At 44.3% G+C, this 20,537-nt stretch overlaps 1 protein-coding gene across 1 annotated transcript in view; it reads left to right on the forward strand.

Moving 5' to 3' along the window:
- Positions 1-16,281, forward strand: part of LOC147902273 (trihelix transcription factor ENAP2-like) — a 40,343-nt gene extending 24,062 nt beyond the window's left edge. The window contains exons 2-3 of the mRNA XM_087374468.1: positions 14,296-15,193; positions 15,422-16,281. Coding sequence (XP_087230594.1) covers positions 14,296-15,193; positions 15,422-15,435 — 912 coding nt within the window. The 3' untranslated portion in view covers positions 15,436-16,281. The remainder of the gene's footprint in view (positions 1-14,295; positions 15,194-15,421) is intronic.
- Positions 16,282-20,537: the final 4,256 nt, after the last annotated feature.

Consider the following 20,537-nt stretch of genomic DNA (forward strand, 5'->3'; position numbering starts at 1 on the left):
TTTGGCATGGTGTCACTTTGCCGATGGTGTTGTAGGCCTTTTTCCCATCTTATTGGACTGTCTTCACCCTAGCATTGCACACATGAATTAGGTCCCAGTTTGACAATGCCAATATAGTGACATGTGCTCAGAGTGCTAAGAGTGCATGTTTATTTTGTGAGTGGCTAATGCATTTTACTCTTTTTGTGATGAGGGTGTCACGTGTGTGGATCAAAACAAGTATCTCTTTGGGCTTTTATTTGTGCAATTTATTCGTGGTGCTCGAAACATGTGGGTGCATTATGCATGACTAGTAGGTGGGCATTCCTCCTATATGCTTAATTTGCTAAGGGAATCATAGGGCAACTAGGACTCAATCATCACCTTTGAGCCCTAGGTTGAAATCGATTGAAACTACCTATATGTGCGAAGGTGTACATATGCTAGTGTGTGCTCGTGATACAATCTAGTCCTAACTATGGAGGACTTGGGGCCCCCAAATCTTCAATATTGTTGGGGATGGCTTGCATGTTGATGTAGTAGTGCTTCACCGTTTATTGTTGTTGTGAACTAGACTCCATCCAGTGTTTCTAGCAATACAGCTCCAATGGAATTCATTTTTTTGACTCTGTAAGGTCCTTGACCTAGAAATTTGAGCTTTCCCTTATGGACTTTGGTATTGTACAGCAGAACCAGGTCACCTTCCTTGATGTCTTTGTCTTTGAGGTTTCTATCAAACCATGCCTCCTTCTTTGTTTTCCTTTTGTCATGGCATGGTAGGCAACTAATCTAGTCTCTGTATGCTTCTCTAATTGGTAGAGTCTTTCTTTCAGCGATGCATGATCTCCCATACATTCTTGTACTGCTATGCATAGACTAGGTATTACAAATTCTAGTGGTACCATAGCTTCAAGGTTGTACACCAATTAAAAAGGTGTATTTCCTGTACTGACCTTGAGTGTGGTTCTATATGCCCATAAGGCTGCATTTAGTTTCTCTACCCAATCAGAACACTTTGGTTCTACTACCTTGGTGAGGACAATACATAGAATTTTGTTGGTGTATTTGGCTTGTCCATGCCCTTGGGGGTAGTAAGGTATGCTCTTTCTATGGATCACCATAAAGCTAGACAAGACTTCTTGGATGACCTCATTGACAAAATGTGTGCCTTTATCTGACACAATTTCAATGGGACATCCAAATCGGGTGATCACATTTCATACAAGAACCTTGCTATGCTTTTGGCATCTGCCTTTCTGACGGCTTTAGCTTCATCCAACTTAGTAAAGTAATCAGTGGCCACAATGATGTAGTGTGCCTGTGTTCCTTTTGCTGCTGCTAGATGAATGGAACCCACAAAATCTATTCCCTATTTTTCAAAGGGTTTTTGTGCAATGACTGTTGCTAGGGGATTGAAGTCTTTGTGTTGTGGTTTAGAAGTTCGTTGGCATACATCATAGCTTTTGACATATTCATAGGCATCTGACCAAAGTGTTGGCCACCAGTATCCTGCGAGAAGGACTTTTCTTGTTGTTGCTCCCCTTGGAAATGTCCACTTGCAATGCCTTCGTGTGCTCCTCTGAGGATTAGCATGATCTCATGTGGCATCACACATCTCCTGAAAACCTGGTCCTTGCCCATCTTGTATAGTTGTCTTGTAATGAGTTGATAGGGTGCAGCCTTTAGAATTAGTTTTCGAGCATCCACTGCTTTCATATTAGGAGGTGGTCTTCCTGCCGTTAAGTACCCAATGATGTCTACACACCAATTAGGCACAACGTCTATTTGACATAATGTGGCATCTGGTAGGTCATCTTCTATTCCTTTCGGTTTCCTTTCGGCTGTCCTCAATCATGACATGTGATCGGCAATGAAATGTTGGGCTCCTTTTCTCACCACGACCTTGAAATTGAATTCTTGTAGTAGTAGAAGCCATCAAGTGATCCAGCCTGTGGTACATGGCCGATTCACAAGATATAATAGGGCTTGATGATCTGTGTAGAAGATAAAGTCAGTAGCCACTAGATTGTGTCGAAAGTTCTTTAGGCTATAGATCATTGCCAAGGCTTCTCTCTCTATTGTGGTGTAATTCACCTCCACATCATTTAGCTGTCTGCTTGCAAAGTATACTAGGTAGTCTTTGTTGTGTTTGCCAGGTTGACATTACATAATTGGAACCATCAATATGTACATGAAAGTCTATGTCCCAATTTGGTGCCATTAGAACTAGGGCTATGATCAATCTCCACTTGAGGGTTTTGAATGCTTGTTCGCATTCGTTTATCTAGATGATGTTGACCAGGAGCTTATATAGGGGCCTTGCAATCATGGAATACCTTAGTATGAATCTTTTATAGTATCTGGCATGTCCCATGAAGACTTGAATTCCCTTGGCATTTAACGGGGGCGGGGGGGGGAGTTCCATGATGATCTTTATTTTGTCCATGTCAGTTGCAATCCCATGTCGAGAAACTATGTGTCCCAAGACTTACTCCATGTGTGACCAAGAATTAGCATTTTAGAGGATTCAAAGAGATTCCATACTTCCTGCATTTTTAAAGCACTTCTTCAAGGCATTTCAAGTGATCCTTTTTTCTTGAGTGTACGTACAAGTCATTGAGGAAGACTTGTAGGAAGTTGTTGAGAAATTCCTTGAAGGCGGTGTACATTACAATTTGAAAAGTAGATGGGGCATTGCATAAGCCAAATGGCATGACTTTGTATGCAAAAATGCCCCATTTTGTGGAAAATGATGTCTTTGCCTAATCTTGAGGTGGTGCAATTTGTACTTGGTTATACTCATGAACCCATCTAAGAAGCTATAAACTTCAAATCCTGCTACCATTTCTAAAATTGTTTCAGTCGATGGTAGGGGATAATAAACTCTGATTATTGCTACATTGATGTTCTTGAGATTCACACACATTCTTAGAAACAATCACAATCGGTGACACTCAATCGGTATGCTCAATCTCATAAATGAAACCAGCATCCAGTAATCTTTCTAGTTCTTCATAGACATGGGTGCCATACTTGGGATTTGTCCTTTAAGGTCCACATACCTTTGGTTTGGATCCTTCCCTTATTGGTATGGTATGTACTGCAACTTCTAGGGAAATCCCTTTCATTTCTTTGTAGGACCAAGCATATAATCTCTATATTGCATTGAGGAGGGAGGAGGAGGGAGGAGAAGTAGGAGGAGGGAGAAGGAGAAGGAGGAAGAGAAGGGAGGAGGAGGGAGGAGGAGAAGGAGGAGGAGGAGAAGGGAGGAGGTGGAGGGAGGAGGAGAGGGAGATGATGGGTTGCAAGGTTGGAGGAGAGGGGAGGAGGAGTTGCAAGGTTAGGACATGCTTTTGGACATGGACTACAAGGAAGCACGGACACTTGAGACAATAGCTTGGAATACCAAAGTAGAACTCAACACAATGTCCCAAAGAGTGTGGGCTTCTTCCATTATGGGGTATTTATATAAGTTGGAGAGCTTCTCTCTCTGCATGTAGGAATTATAAGGCATTCTCTCTCTACATGTAGAACTTGCATATAGAAGTTGCATGTAGGAGTTGCAAATTGCATGTAGGAGTTGCATGTAGAACTTGCATGTAGAACATGCATGTAGGAATCACATGTAGGAGTTGCATGTAGGAGTTGCATGTAGGACTTGCATGTAGAACTTGCATGTAGGAGTTGCAAGTAGGACTTGCATGTAGAACTTGCATGTAGAACTCACATGTAGGAGTTGCATGTAGAACTTGCATATAGGAATCACATGTAGGAGTTGCATGTAGAACTCGCATGTAGAACATGCATGTAGGAATCGAATGTAGGACTTGCATGTAGGAGTTGCATGTAGGAGTTGCAAGTAGGACTTGCATGTAGAACTTGCATATAGAAGTTGCATGTAGGAATCGTATGTAGAACTTGCATGTAGAACATGCAAGTTGGATTTCTAAGAGGGATTATTTCTATTCTTATGCAAGTCTATTCCACCTAAGTCCATGTTGGCACAGAGACAACATACTCTCGGATCCATTTTACCATCCTCGAGTTATGGCTTATTTTGATTTCAGAGTTGGGATGCCACGTGCATAACCCAGTGGCTATTGAGCTTGTGGCATGCAAGTTATTCCTACTATAATGCTTTTGCACAATACGATTTGTGGTCTGTAGTTAGGAAGCTTATCTCCTCTTAAGGAGGGGTAGATAGCTGTGAATTTCAGAGGGGATCTCATTGCTAAGGTTGCAGACTCTGCCATCGAATCTTCTTGGGAAGAGGTTTGGCGGGGGTCTTGTTATTGAGGCTGCCATTTCTTGCTATGTTGCATACATGTTGGATGCGATTGCACCCGTATCATTGAGCTTGTAGATAAGTTTGTATGCAAGTCAGATATTTTTGCATATATGAGATGGCTGTGATGTTTGACGGGGGTCTCATTGTTGCTGAGGGTGCAGACTCTTTTGCCAATTCATCTTGAGTTTTGGCATAGCTTCTTGTCCTGCTTGTGAATTCATTGCATGCTTTGAGAGTATGGAATGAAAGTGTGTGATACTATTATTGATGCAATCTATTATGTGCCTATGCAAAATCGTGTGTGCTTGGAAGTTGTTCTTGTCAAGCTTTTCAGTGAATATCTGTGAAAGAGCATCAGACGCCATTACAAAACACTGCAAAAATATTTTGTCACTACAAAAAACACAACTTCTATCTCATAAGGGCAGATCTGCAAAACTGATGAAAGTGGTATTTGACCACATAGTCACTTCCTAGTGACGATTTTGCATCAACAGGCAATAAGAATGATTCTGTCACTCCCAATATCTCTGCGCATAGGCATACGATGCAGTTTCTATGGTAAGTTTTCATCGACCTGAAAAACAATGGTCGCACAGCCAAAACAGGGCACCTTTTTGAGTGCCTGCGGAAAACTTCCACCACCAAAACGGCGGGCCCCAAAATGGCCTCGAATCGAAAAAATAATGTCACCAAGGGCTCTCGCTACACTGCGAAGGATGTCTCAATCTGAGACAGTGCACTCTTGCACTTTTCGACTGTGCTACCTGCAGAGATTTACTCCCAAACTCAAAAAAGGAAAGCAACACTGATCCTCTTACCAAGACACTGCGAACTTGGTTTGCTTCCTTGAGCTCCTTACCATGAACCGAGCTCTGATACCATGTGAAGAGAGTGGGAGAGAGGTAAGGAGTCTCACTTGCAGCTTTCTCACATACACAATGGGGGAATACACACAAAGGTGGAGGCTAAAAACAGTTTTCCTCTTCTTAGTTGTGAAACAAAAAGAACTCTCTCTCTTAGTATAAAAGGAATAGATGAACCCTATATGTGGGTCTCAAACCAAACTCAGCTAACCTAGGTGGCATACTAATTGAGCCACTAACTAGAGTACATAAAGATAGCTGTCATCCAACTATTATTCATGGGCCGTGTACCAACTGCATCTGCAACTAACAAGTCAGTGACATAAATGCACAACGGTCACCTTGGGATATCACGAGTGGAGCTCGATATCTCAACAGAACGTAGGAATCGCATGTAGGAGTTGCATATAGGAGTTGCATGTAGGAGTTGCAAGTAGGACTTGCATGTAGAACTATGTAGAAGTTGCATGTAGGAATGGTATGTAGAACTTGCATGTAGAACATGCAAGTTGGATTTCTAAGAGGGATTATTTCTAGCCTTATGCAAGTACAAGCGGAGCTTTGCTACTACTCTACACACACATTCTATTCCACCTAAGTCCATGTTGGCACAGAGACAACACTGGCCATATTGGATGAGAAATCACACGTGGAAAGACACTTGCTGAGATCCAAAAACAAGGAGAAAAGGTACAAGAAGAGTCGAGGAAAGAAAAGGCCAAGAAAGAGGAATGGGTGAAAGAGAAAACAGGATGGGAAAGTGAGAAAATAAAGCTCCAAGACAAGGTGCTTGCAATGGGGTCTAAATTACAGTAGATGAGAGATATGCGATGGACCGTGGATGGAAGCGACAATGCTATGGAAGAGCTCAAGCCAGAGAATGCAACTCTCATGCATGCCACAGTGAACGGGAAACATGTTGAGTTTACACAGCAACTCACTAAAAGGAAAGAAGAGATGCTTGAGTGGGTAATAGTGGTCGTCAGCCCCTAAGAAGGAGTTCATTTCTGAGGTGCTGGAGGAATATAAAATGAATGCTAGCAAGGATTTGAATGTCATGGTTAGAGGCTTGACAATGGGGGACACCCCAATGGCAAATGCACAAGCATTGTTCACTAAGATGGGTGTCAACCTTACGTGCGAGACAACCTGGACGGTTAGGCAAGGCGGAGTCAACAAAAAAACCTTTAGTGCTAAACTCCGTACTGTCATGGATAGGTCCACCCTCATGAGTATGAGGGCAACTTTGAAAGGAACCAAGATATACTTGGATGATGACCTCACTTTCATAAGAGCACATGACAGATGGGATGATAGGAGTAATAGCAACAAGAGAGGCATGGAAGTGGGCTGCATACAGAAATGGCAAAATGATTATCTAGGAAAGAGTAGACAGGGGAGAGGAGGAGGATGGGGAATTATGACATGTTGGGCCAATGGGATGAATGCACAAAATGGTTTGAAAATGGCAATGTGGAATTGTAATGGTACACTTTTGGTACAATCTGAGAGGTTTCTTGAAGACATACACTGATGGAGGTATGATCTTTTGTACCAAGATGCATGAGAGCCTTGAGAAAGGGCTATCTACAGTGATGGGATATGCTTGGAATTAGAACACATAGGAGGGAGATGAGAAGAGATATTGGGGTACAGGGCACGAGAAGTGTAGTTGTTGTATTCAGGTCACATGTGAGACCTTTTATAGATGTGGTACAGAGAGAGTGGCATGCATGACACATGTGGATACGGGTCCGACTATCAGATGCACAATCGATCTTCATTGCGGTGTGCTACTTCCCCCCAGATAAATGATCCTATGCACATGGGGTCACTATAGAGAGACATAGCCCATATGAGATGATACATGATGACATCCTGACAGGGAGACATCCTCCTTCTTGGTGACTTCAATGCACACACAGGATACATGTAGGTGGGCTTGCTAGATTTTGAGGAGGATGACTCTCTCATAGTACCAACAGAGCTTGGGATAGTGAGACATTCGGCAAATGCACCACACGTGACAGTGTATGGGTAACATCTACTTGATATGGGAGCTGTCCATGACTTGATTATATACAATGGTCTCCAGAGATGGCCGTTATCTTGCATGCTCACTTGCTTCCCGCATGGTGGAGGTACCAGTACAATGGATTACCTGACGGGCACCTTGACCTTTGTACCACAGATACATGATTTTATTAAGGATTCCCTGCCCGCTTGGCACCATGGCTTTTAGCATCTTAGCTACCATGCCAGCCACAAAGGAAGCCCCACCCATGTCTAGCCATGTCCAAGTCTACTTTGATCATGCCCTTGACCTAGTCTACGTGAATCATCTAGCGCATGAGCTTCTGGATCTACTTGGAGATGATGTAGACCTTGTAGAACTCACTTGTGCCTTAGATATCCTTGTCTTAGTGGTACAGGATGTCGCAGCCAGATCCTTTCCCATGACACAATGTCAACACATGCCATAGGCTGGAGGATGCCTTAGAATCCTTGGTATGATGATGAGTGCGGACAAATAAGATCTTACCTTACACATGAGTAAGCTTTGGGCCATCTTATGACACATGAGGTGCAACAGGTTGCACAATGATGACTGACACGTCATAAGAGGTGGGCTTTCCTCAAACATAGGATGGAGGAGCTGATATGATCCTTTCAAGGGGGGACGAGGGCTTTTATTCGAGGGGAAGGCACCTATCCACATCACGGATCTAGGGGTTTGGCACACCTATGCAAGCTCACTCTATGATGTCCCAATGCAGACACCACCTGATATGTTGTCCATACCAGGCCTACCACACGTCACTTGTTTGTTACATAGAATGTTTGGGGTGCGCTCTGCCGACTCCATAATCAGAGAGCTCAAGATCATGAGGGACTACAGACACATGGTAAGGAGGTCCTAGCTCCGATTTTAGCAAATAGGTCCAACCACGCTATATGCCATGGTTTCCCATCTATTTTGAGTACTACCACCATTGTGCCCACACACAAAGTAGGAGATCCCATGGACATTGGAAACTATCCCACCCTTATGATTGGCCATACTCTGGCCAAGATCTATGGCTCGGTACTAGAGAGGGAGATCAATGGTCACATAGAGGCACATGGGTAGCGAGCTCTAGGACAGGTAGGTTTCTGATGACAATAGTCCATGCTAGACCACGTCTTCACCTTGAGGAGGTCCACCATAGAGGAGGCAAAATCGAGGCACCAGAAAGTTTATGCTTGCTTTGTAGACTTCCGAAAGGCCTTCAACACTATCCCCCGCTCTCGCATGATCAAGAGGCTTCAATAGATGGAGATCCTAGAGGTCTTAATTTGGGGGATCATGAGTCTATACGAGTTTGTCAAAGGGAGAGTTTGGGCCCGAGGAGGTGGGTTGAGAGTACCATCGGAGTGAATCAGGGATGCCCTCTTTCATGACCCTCTTCGGGCTCTACATTGACGAACCACATCCTTCATGGAGCGTCTAGGAGGCGAGGAGTTTCTGCTAGCCTTGTACGGATGACGTAGTCCTCTTATCATCTTCATCAACAAAGGGGCTGCAGAAGCATTTGGAGGCACTAGAGGTGTTTTGCAAGGAGAGAGACTTGGCACTCAACCTTGGGAAGACCAAGGTCATGATCTTCAACACCTCACGTGCTATGCTACACTGACATAGCTTCACTTAATGAGGTGAGCTAGTAGAGATAGTACAATCCTATACATACTTGGGGGTAGTCTTAATAGGGCCACTTTATAGGATGACACATGCAACAAGTGCGTGACTCACGCAAGGATAGAGAGCCTTGGTCTGCCGACTAGAGAGGTAGTGATTTCAAGTTCACTTTTAGCACTCGTCAACAAAGAGTTGGATTTTTGACACCCTAGTGTGACCAACGGCCATGTACATAATACCTTTATGGGGGAGTGACACCTCACCAACAAAGTGGAAGAGATTTGAGCAGCTATAGGTGGTTATGGATTCTAAGATGATACAGAGAAAGCCCTTAGTCCCACATCAAATAATACAGGTGGAGTTTGCCATGGCACTTCTCTAAGTTGATGCCATCTTTCAGACAATGACTTGCCTCCACAGAGTATGGGCCTACCTCATGGGAGACTTTCGAGGTTGACACTTGGGTCTTCCATGCCACTAGCAGAGAGCGGGACTGATACATGGTATGCACCTGTCTCCGCATGGTTTGCTAGCCATGGTATCAAATGGACCAACTACCCCCTTTCTAGTATAGCATGGATGCACCACTCGATTCACTCCCTCATTATAAGATTAACTGCATCATTAGATCTCCTCTAGCTCTATACACCTTAGACTTGGGAGGGGGGGGGATCAGGAGTTCCCCACCAAGATCCAGGTCTCCTGTGACCATATCTTGAGAGTGTCGGAGGAAGGAGTCATCATTAGACGCCAGTACCTTGAGGACAGAGGAGTATCACATGCATTGAGGATTACTATTGGTCAGATGTGGGTCTCATCCCATCGACTGGGGATTGAGACAGGGAGAGCCATAGGCATACCACCTAGAGAGTAGTGGATCTGTAGACTATGAGATCCAAGGACGCTATCATGCCTCTTTTAGAAGGAACATGTCTTACTCTCCCAACTGATTTAATTCCATGATGAGGTATATATTGGACTCTATATGATCAAGATGAGACGACCCTTCCATTGTACACTTCCAGTGATAAATATACTTGCATAAGTTATCTAATTAAAAAGCCCCTTTTGAAGAATGCATGGGCTACCTTATGTATTCCTTAATGAAACCCGTGCATTGAAGTATGGTGCCCCTATATTTTACTCTATTTAAACTTTACATGAATGAGCTCACTTCATTTGTGGAAAATTCGAGAGGGAAAGGATTGACATTGTTCATGCAGTCACCCCCATCTTGATTTATCAATCAATGTAGTACTGGTATAAAGGGGGTGTATTGATGCTTGAAACATTCTAGGATAGGAGGGACATGAAGGTCGACTTTGGTGGAATCCAAGGTTATGATGACATGAAGATCAACTGTGGTGGATCGAAGGTTATGATGTTCAAAACCAATGAGGCCCTATTCATGCACGTTTTGAGGAGAGCCATTCGATATTAACATGTATCTTTTTGAGATATCACATTCTGTCTTGACAGCCCCTTTTTGGGATATGTTTCACCGCAATATCATCTTGTGCTTTTATGCTATGAAGCGAGGCTTGGAGAACCCAACAATGAGCAATTGCATGCTATCTAACAACTCCTTTTTGGGAATAAATCACCATAGTATTTGTCCTATGCCATGAATCATGTCTTGGAGAAACCAACAAGAGTAAGTAAATGCTACTTCACTTGTCTCAACATAATATTGTTTGTTGCAAGTTTGCTAGTGCTAGTGTACTATACATGTTAGTAGGCTAAGTTGCAAGTCGTAATGTGGGATTATGTCCATTATATAAGTAGTTTTAGTGGCTATTTAGCCTAATGTGGAGCCATAGAAAAACTTTTTCCAAAGTCCTTGCACCTTGTGTAGTGGGCCTTGAGACCTAGATGATGTACTAAACTAGAAAATTGAACCGAGGGCCAATAACTAATTTGAGAAAATAGAATATTTAGGATCTACTACTTCACTAAATCATAAAAGGGATTCATATATTGCTGAACACAAGAAGCCTTGTGGAAAGGCCAAGGCTCTCTCTTTCAAGCTCAAACCACACTTAGACAACCACTATGGAAGCTATATAGCTCTAAATGGCTTGCTCTTAGCTACAACCATAATATCGAGAGTTACAAATGGCTTGCTCTTGGAACAACCATGACAAGGAGAGTTGCAATGAGGACTCAATCAAGTGGAGAGATGAACCTAAAAAATATTAAGCAACAGCTTGATACTTAGCTTTGCTAGCATATGAAAGGATTGTGGATTGGTAGTGTACAAGCCAACACATGAGCAAAGCAAAAAAAAATACGGTGAGGATCTAACAGTGAGAGGATACAAACTACACACTAGATCTTATTCACTAAAAAACGATCCAATATACTTCCCTTTAGGGATAAGGTGTAGCCTGTACATTCCAACAATTTAACTAATTTTATAAACAAAATACATGCAATGTGACAACAATTGATGCTAAGAATGCTCTACAAACTGATTACAAGAAATATCTACTACGTTCACAATATAAGAATGGTGAGGAGATTTTCACTTGATAGTGAATTTAGTATGACAAAAGGGATGGATTTCACTAAATTTCACCATTAGGTGTTAATGGAGGGTCACAAAGTGTACAAAGTTAAGGAAGAGTACATTGACAACATAAGGAAGGTGAGGGAAGTTTCACTTTGTAGTTAATTTAGTATGATGAAAAGGGATGGATTTCACTTAGTTTCACCATAAGGTGTTAATGGAGGGTCACAAGTGCACAACGTAGTTGTTTGCAAAGCACTTTGATTTTGTTCCTATGCAAATTTATTTCAAATTTATGGAACCAATCAAAACTATTTTGAGTCACCTAGAGGTTTCTCCATCCAAAAGGGCTAGGTGAACATTCAATATCGTGTTGCATTGCACAAGTTACCGTGACTATCACCCCTAGGTCACTTACAAAAGATATTGTGGATTGATATCCCACATCACTAGCAAAGTCATCCAATGATCCTGATATCTAATGACAGGCAATCAATTGATCATTTGTGTGCCCACTTAGTAAGGGTTTGGAGTCACCCAATCCCCCCACCCTACTGGGTTGGACTTTCAATGTGGATATCTAGGTGGAGTGGAACAAAAAAATGTAGTTGCAAAGGCAAGTGCCTCAAAGGTTTATGGGACTATTAAGTATGCATGGAAGCGCATGTTAAGTAAACCTTAGATGCGTGCTAGGTTTGTAAAAATGTATAATATTTTATTTGATGCATGCACAATCTTGTGAAAATGTCTGACATAGATGTACAAGACTATGTTCTTATTAGTAACACATGTGAGTGTCCACCTTATCAAGTCGATAATTGCAAAAGGAGCAAGGGTTTACATCGAATGCATGAACTTCCACAAACTATGAGCTTATTGATTATATCTTGTACTTTAAATAGACAACTATGTAGCCATAACAAAGAGGATGTTAGGCAAAGATACGAGGAAAGTTGCTAAGCATTGCCATTTAAAATCTTTTGCTCTTGACGTGGAATAGACTAGTAGTATAACGTGTCAAACCTACTTGCTAGGTCTAACATCCATTTATGTCTGCCATTTGAGTTGGTTAATACAAAGATAGATTTGAATGAATTCCTTGAACGTGCATATATAATCATAACTTCAAGAAGTGCATGTGCCACTATCGTTTTTTAAATGCTAGAAGCAATCCATGAAAGCTAAAGGTGTCATCTTTGGGTTTACAATGGATTTCTTTGAATTGATTAGTGTATGATTCATGCCAAATCACGAGGCCAATCGTATTTCTAAGGATTCCACTACGAACGTGCCCCTTTTTTGTTAAACAGGCAAGTTGACTTCGAAAAGAAAGCTCGTTTAACTTTGAATTCAAATATACATTAGAATACTTAAGGGATAATGATGGTTTGCTTTTCAAATCGAAATGTACATGAGGGTGGTGGATGAGCATGGTGAAAAACTTGGAAAGAATTGCTTTGCTTGTTATGTTAAACCAAAAAATTAAAATAAAAACTTTTCAAGCTTGCTTTCTTGAGGAGGCCTTGGTATTTTGTAAGTGCTAGTTTAAAGTGTGCACTAGGGAGAATTGGGAGCACTTCAATGCATGCGGTGAAGGGTGATGAAGATTTGGTCATTAGATTCATAATTGGGTTTGCTTTTTCACTTAGTGTATGTTTTGGATGAAGCATTTGGATGGTAAGAAGAAAATGGGCAAAGGACACCTTCCCAGGTGAAAGAAAATAACATTACAAATGGTTTTGCTCTTTGCTTAGTTTAGAGGCTATTCTTATGAGGCAAAAAATGTTCAGTTAAATGGTGAGCATTTACTAAATTTGACGACTTGCAATGGAGTTTGTGTGAGTGGCAAAATTGTATGTGGGCATTTTTCATCGGTTGGGGTAGAGCAGCTTGCCTGCGGTGCATTGTTGGAGGGACATTGAAGGCATTGGGACCTAAAGGAAGAGCCAAATGGTATGGCTAGACGAAAAATGGGGTGCGGTGATCAAATTTGCAATGTCCAAAATCGAGGTGCTAATTTGAGCACTAGAGTCTCATTGGAGTATGAACAAAACGTCATGCCGCAGGGAGTAGTCTCTAAGTGTAGAGCAAGGTAAGAAGAAAATGGGCAAAGTACACCTTTCCATGAGAGGCTATCAAAGTTTATAATTTTTTAGCATTGGAATGGTGCCAAATTTGATAAGAAAATGGGCAAAGGACACCTTTCCACGAGAGGCTATCAAAGTTTATAATTTAGCATTGGAATGGTGCCAAATTTGAATGAATCAGACTGATGAGTTCCAGCTATTTTCCCCACGTCCAATGATTGGGCTTGGGAGGGATCGAGATAGGTTCGAGGTGGGACCCAAGGAAGGCGGGGGGCAGAAAATAGATAGGTGGGATAAAACTGGAAGGGCGAAAAAGGGCGAAGCGAGGAGGCGAGCCACGTGGGGGGAGAAAACCGGCGGGTCAGCGTCGGCGGGTAAAAGTAGTTCCGGGTAAAAAATGGGGAGGTGGTGGCCGGCAACCGTCGGGGGGGTACCCTAAGAATTTGCGCTGCCTGGAAGGTGCGCTGGCTCCAAAGGGCGGGGTCGTGGTGGAGGTGCGGATTTGGGAATCTGAGGGGCTTTTGGGGCCGGGACCGTCTTCCCGACTGCCTGTATTTTTGCGGAGGGGTCTCTGAGCAACTGCGTCGGAGCTCGGAAGCAAAGAAGGTGTACCTGAGTTTTTGTGAGTGCCTCCTCCTCCGCCCCGCCCCGCCCCCCGTCCTCCTCCTACTACGCTGCTTGCGATGGCGGAGAACCGCCTCCGCCCTTCTTCGCAGCCCTCTTGTTCTAGCAGTAGCAGCAGCAGCGGCAGCGGCGGTGGCAGCTCCTCCAGCAGCAAACCGCCCCCCCTCGACTCCCCCGCCCCCCCCCCCCTTCCCCCTTCTTCTTCTTCTCAACCCCACCTCCTCCCCTCCCCCTCCTCTCATCATCACCACCGCCATCCCCAACAGCAGCAGCAGCAGCACCTCCTCCTCCTCCACCACCAACCGCAGCAGCCCCCCCCCCGCCTCCTCTCCCTCCACCTCTCCTCCTCCTCCCCCCCCCCCTCCAAACCCCCCCCCGACCTCCTCCCCCCCCCCCCCCTCCCCGTCGTCGACCGCCCCTCCCGTGACGATTGCTGGAGCGACGGCGCCACCCTTACCCTCATCCACTCCTGGGGCGAGCGCTACCTCGAGCTCAACCGCGGCAACCTCAAGCAGAAGCACTGGAAGGACGTCGCCGACTGCGTCAACCGCCGTGCCTCCGGCTCCAAGGTGCCCAAAACCGATGTCCAGTGCAAGAACCGCTTGGACACCCTCAAGAAGAAGTACAAGCTCGAGAAGAGCAAGATTGTCACGGGCGGAGGCCCTAGCAAATGGGCTTTCTTCGACCGCCTGGACGAACTGATCGGGCCTTCCAAGAAACCCAAGAAGCCCACCCCTGTTAAGGTCCGCGCGTCCCCCGTCGCGGCGGGCAAGCGCCCTCTGGACGAGGTGGAGGAGAAGCCGTTTTTCAACGCCGCCGTTGCTCCCAATAATCTTCTGCTGATCACCGCCGACACCATCTCTAAATCCAAGGACAGCCCGGATATGACGGACAGTTGCCCCAATGGACTCAATAACACGCCCGATGGCAAGGGCTTTAAGAGGAAGCGGTCTCACGACAGTCCGTTCAAGGATTTGGCAAAAGCTATTCTCAAGTTTGGGGAAATTTACGAGAGGATTGAGACGTCCAAGCAGCAACAGATGATGGATCTTGAGAAACAACGGATGGAGTTCACCAAAGATCTGGAGCTACAGCGGCTGCAACTGTTCATGCAGACGCAGGTGGAGCTTGCCAAGATGAAGCACAGCAAGCACGGGAGCACTGGTAAGCTCATTGGCTCGTGTTGTTGCTGCCGAATTTCTAGCCATTGCATCCTGAATTGGGCTTTTCCTCGTCTTAACGGAGATATTTGTCGAGTTCTTTCGCACGCTTTTTGAAAGTATGATCGTTAATTATCAACCGTTCTCTTTTGGTTTTGTGTTTTTGCATCTTCTATAATTGTTGGAGTTCATCAACTGGCTTCTTTCCCGTGGTTTGAACTCTTTGCTGCAGAGCATTACCTGTGAGTTAGCTATTTTGCTGCCACCTCAGGATTATCATCAGCCAGGACTAACACCCGAGAGTCGCATCATGCTGCCCTAACACTCATTGTCATTTCGAGAAAGCCAAGTAACTGGCAACCGTCTCAATATTTGAGTTTCAAGGTAATCGGGAATGGCGTAGACTCCTTAAGGATGGCTCAATTTGGGGATCTGGTGTTCGAATCCTGGTGTTCGTGGATTCGGACTTTAGGAGGCATACCAATCATTGACAGCTTGGTTCTTCAAGTTCGACCTTACCAGAGCTGAAATTGCACGCTGAAACTTGCTGTCCGAAGTTTTGTGGAACGTTAGAGCAGGTTCCACATTCATGTATTATACGATTTGAGAGGCTTCTTGGCAGTAGATTTGGGAGTCATCCCTCTCGTAATATTATGACTGATGTCTAGATGTGTTGGAGGGTGTATTCCTTAAGGCAGTTGTCACTTCGAGTATGTTCTTTTCACAGTAAGCTAGCGCGTTTTCTTGATGAATGGTACTTACTGGATTTAATGAATATAAACAAGGTGAGTCCGGTCGAGATATAGCAGGCTTATTACTACCTGCATCTCTTCTGAGTGCAACCTCTGCAAGAGCATCGGTCTCCTCACACAAGTGATCATGATTCTGGATGCAGGGCTGCTGTTTTTTACCAACTTTGGATCTTTTATGACAAGGACTTTTCAATGGCCTTGATGACTTTGTAGAGCTATCTGAATCCCTGGCTGAGCTCGTGTCGAATGTTTGATCCCATCCTTTTGGTAAATTCTACCACATATATGTACATGTGCATATAATTTGGACTTTAAAACAACAAAAATCTGAATTTGTACGATGGGGATATTCTAGTCTTATAAAGTACATATACGTATACATATGCCCATACATACGTGTGTGTGTGTGTGTTATGCCAAGGTGGATGTTATAAGCACCGGTCGATAGATGCTGAAATATGTTTTCCTTGTATCTTCTCCTGATATGCAATTCAGGTCTTTTATGCATCTTGAGTTTGTTGATTTGGATACTATCCTCACTGTGGTCCTAAGCTCAAGTTGGGAGTGAGTTGCAGGTTGCCATTTGAGGAGTCGACAACATGTTGCATTGCCTGCCAAAAAACTCATGGTCGCTGGTGGTTAACTACAATCTATCTTAGTCTGTTCCATGAGTGGCCAAGCAACTATACACAAATAAGTGACCTTATAAAGGGAAGCAGGTTTGGCTCCATGGTGTGGTTTTGTTTAATTAATGCATGTGTCCATTTATGAAGGGCCATAGTATTGCATCTGGGAAGGGGGCGACAAAGCTGGGAACTCAGACTGTGCTCGTGCACGTGTTGTCGCAATGCTTTGTAGGTTCAAGGAGGAGGCTGGCCGGGGGTTGGTAAGCTGATTTCCAGGTTGACCAGACATACTCCTGCTGATGTGGCCAATTGCCACATCAGCTGACTAGTCCGCTGGCCCGACTGCCGTGTGGCTGTATGTTTGAGCGCAGATCTACTGGCTATCATACTGATGTGGCAGCCATTGTGGCTGCCACGTATAGATATTGATGATGTGGCAGCTCATCAATATGTGTGGGGGTGTGGATTTGTATGTGTGAGAGCATACTTTTACACTATGGTCTACACCCACTGTTGGGCACTGATGATGTCAGTGGGGATGTTATAGTAGCTAGTCCCTGCTATGCGTGATGGAGTTTATGGTTTTCAATCTTATGAGTGACTCTCGTGAGATTGAAACTGCACTATGTTGTGTTTTTAGAGGATGAGTTTGGGAATGTTCCTGGATTCATCTAGGTATATATTGATGATGTGGCAGCTCATGGCTGCTGGCCATGTGTCTTGCTGCTCCTGCTCTGCAAGTTGCTGTCCCAGGCCTTCCCCTGGGGGTTTGGCAGCCCCAAGGGCTGCCCTGGATCTAGACACATGGCCATGGGCTGAGGGATGCCCGGTGACATTGCCTCGTGCTGAAGCTGAAACAGAAATGGAGTCTGCTGGCGCTGGGTAATGAATGGTCGAGTGGCAGATTGACAGCAACTGTGTTTACTTTCTTTTGTTGGTACCACCATATCTCATATTCTAAGGGCCTTAGCACATGGATGGGACTAGCATGGGTTTAGGATGGGAATATTTTTGTCATCATTACTCCCATCCTACACCAAGTGGTCTAGGATGGATTTAGAATGGGAGTAGCCACTTTTTCTCCCCTCCTGGACCATGGCCTCTAGACCCTGGCAGCAAGAATGGGTTCCCCTTTTTTAGGGATTCAAAAACATGGAAGGATGACATGTGTCCTTGTCCCCACAAGGTCCCCACCTCTTAAACACATGAAATGATGCCATGTGTCCTCTTCCTCCTAAACCCATCCCTAGTTCTTTTTTTGTTAGCACATGGTGGGATGGGAATAGGATAGAAATATGCATGGGACCACTTGGGACCACCTTTTCCCATTCCCATCCTATTTCTTCCCATGTGCTAAGCCCCTAAGTTGGGATCGATCAAATCTTGCCATTTTTGATAAGATAGATCCTTGTGTTGGGTCATGAATATAGACGGAGAGAGCTTGGGAACCATACTTACTATTTGAAAGAGCTTGGGAACCATTGTAATCTGGGAACTGTGATGCGTCACGAATGGAGTCTTATGTTGGGTTATGAATAGACAGAGAGAGCTTCGTAAGGACTTGGGAACTGTGATACCCCAATTCACTATTGCTTTGTGGTGTACAAGCCACATTGCACCTATAAGGGCTTTTGCTGGTCTCAAGCTGGTGGCCATGAATGTATGCTTCTCAACCATTCCACTAAGGTGGAGCTTGACATTTGGGGATGCCATACAGGTGTTCATTGGTTGCCTGGTGTGATCAAACTTGTCATGCAGCTTCAGTACTTTCCTGGACTTCTTTGGCTGCTATGTAGACCTGGATTGCTAGATGCTCAGTCGATCGAATCTTCCAAACAGCCCCCATCAAAGAGACTTAAAATCTTGTACTACCTGGTATTGCACCTAAGAACACCATTTAACTGTAGAGGTCCTGACTGGTGAGAATGTCTGGAACAGTGCCTGATTGCATTGAATGCCTTGGCTGCCCTTCTACTGAACTGTAAGTATCATGACTCTGGAGACGAAACCTTGAGCTGAAGAAGATCCTGGCAGTGGCAAGGCTGTGCTATCTGGTAAATGATGGTCTCTTGTGCTGTGTTCATGACAATGGTGACAGAGACACTCCTTGTCATGCCTTGGCTTTTTTTCCACATTGACATACTTTCCGGTTGGTTTTACTCTGTTGTTTGAAGTGTTGTTCAACTTGGTTCCCTGGGCCGCCAAGGGGGTCTTAGGGTTCATGAACCTTGCTCTTGAGCTTACCCCAAATTCTCATAGCCCTTGGGCGTGAAGCTGTGGACATACCACTGAATGTTCAATCTGGCAATTAATTGTCTTGCCATTTGTTGAAACAGTTTGCATGCAGGTTGACCATTTAACTGATCTCATGTCTCTGGTTTTTAGCAAAGTAGCAGAGAGACAGAGCAACATTGAATCCCTTTTCTCCTTGGCCTTCCCAGGAGGTTCTGTTCTTTGTTTGCACTACCTGTTCTCTATCTTTAAGTCCCTGTTTTTCTCTAGCGTCTGGATCAGGAGCAGTCCTGCTCTTCTCTGGTATATTGGGCCCAGTTCTCTTTGGCAGCAAGAGCCATTGAGCTGCATGACCCATGTGAAGAGGGCCTCTGACTGTACAGCATTCATTCGTATCATGTTCCGACTGTTGAGCTGGCAACGTTAATATGGCCTATATCATGTCCAACAAAGTGGATGGCTTAGTTGTTTTGTGGAGCTAACCCTCCGGTGGGAAAGATATCTCCTCCTTTGTGTTGCTGATGTCAGAAAACGCTGCTGGAGTCATGGTGTGTTGTCACCATACACTATCTTAGTCCCACTGGATCTCGTGGATCTTCTACTGTGAAACAGTTTGCATGCAGGTTGACCAATGTAATTGATCTCATGTTCTGACTGTTGAGCTGGCAACTTTATGGCCTGTATCATGTCCAACAAAGTGGATGGCTTATTTGCTCCCTCTGTTTGTGGAGCTAACCCTCCGGTGGGAAAGATATCTCCTCCTCTGTGTTGCTGATGTCAGAAGACACTGCTGGAGTCATGGTGTGTGTGTTGTCACCATACATTATCTTAGTCCCAATGGATTCGTGGATCTTCTACTGAGGCTGAAGGAAGGGGAGGAGTCTGTGGTAGAAGACACCCAGGGTGTTGAGCTTCTACTCCCAATGCCCTTTCCTAGAGTTTTGATCTCATACCAATGTAACAGGCATGAGGAGGACATCTTTCTCACTATCCCACCAGTGTTATGATGTTCATCTCTCTCTCTCACTCTCTCACACACACACACACACACACACACGCACGCACGTGCGCGCACGAGACTTAGCGGTAGACTTAAGTTGTGCTTACCATGTACTTCATTACTTCTGGCCTCGTTACAGTTGTAACTGACCCTGAATGAAGAGAGGTTGCATTGGATCATGGGGCTGTCCCTCCCATGAAGAGGCTGGCTAGGTTGGCGAAGAATTATGTACACATTTTTTTTGGGGGGGTAAAAGAACCTTTTAATAAGAAGAATGTACATTCATAGCTGTCCACTTTGGGACTCCACAGAGGAGTGTCCGTACAACTGAGTGGTATAATGATGATATAAAAAAAGGCGAAGAATTATGTACACATTTCTTTTGGGGGGGTAAAAGAACCTTTTAATAAGAAGAATGTATATTCATAGCTGTCGACTTTGGGACTCCACAGAGGAGTGTCCGTACAACTGAGTGTTATAACGATGATATAAAAAAAGAGGGGAATTATTGGACTGCCCTGCCCTCAAGCAATCATAGCATGGCTCTAGTATGACCAAACTTCTTCACTCAAATAGTTTGCACTCCTTTCGTCAGCTAGACTAGCCCATTGACATGGAAGGCAACCTTCATCCTCTTTCCAACTTAAAAACAATTCTCACAATTTCCAACTACATCTTCAAATTGAAAATGAAAAGAGACACCAATGGGATCAATAACATAGTGTGGCGCTCGTGTAG

Source organism: Dipteris shenzhenensis, chromosome 5, assembly GCF_047967505.1.
Source record: "Dipteris shenzhenensis isolate YYH24624 ecotype China chromosome 5, Dip_SZ_1.0, whole genome shotgun sequence".
Classification (NCBI taxonomy): Eukaryota; Viridiplantae; Streptophyta; class Polypodiopsida; order Gleicheniales; family Dipteridaceae; genus Dipteris; species Dipteris shenzhenensis.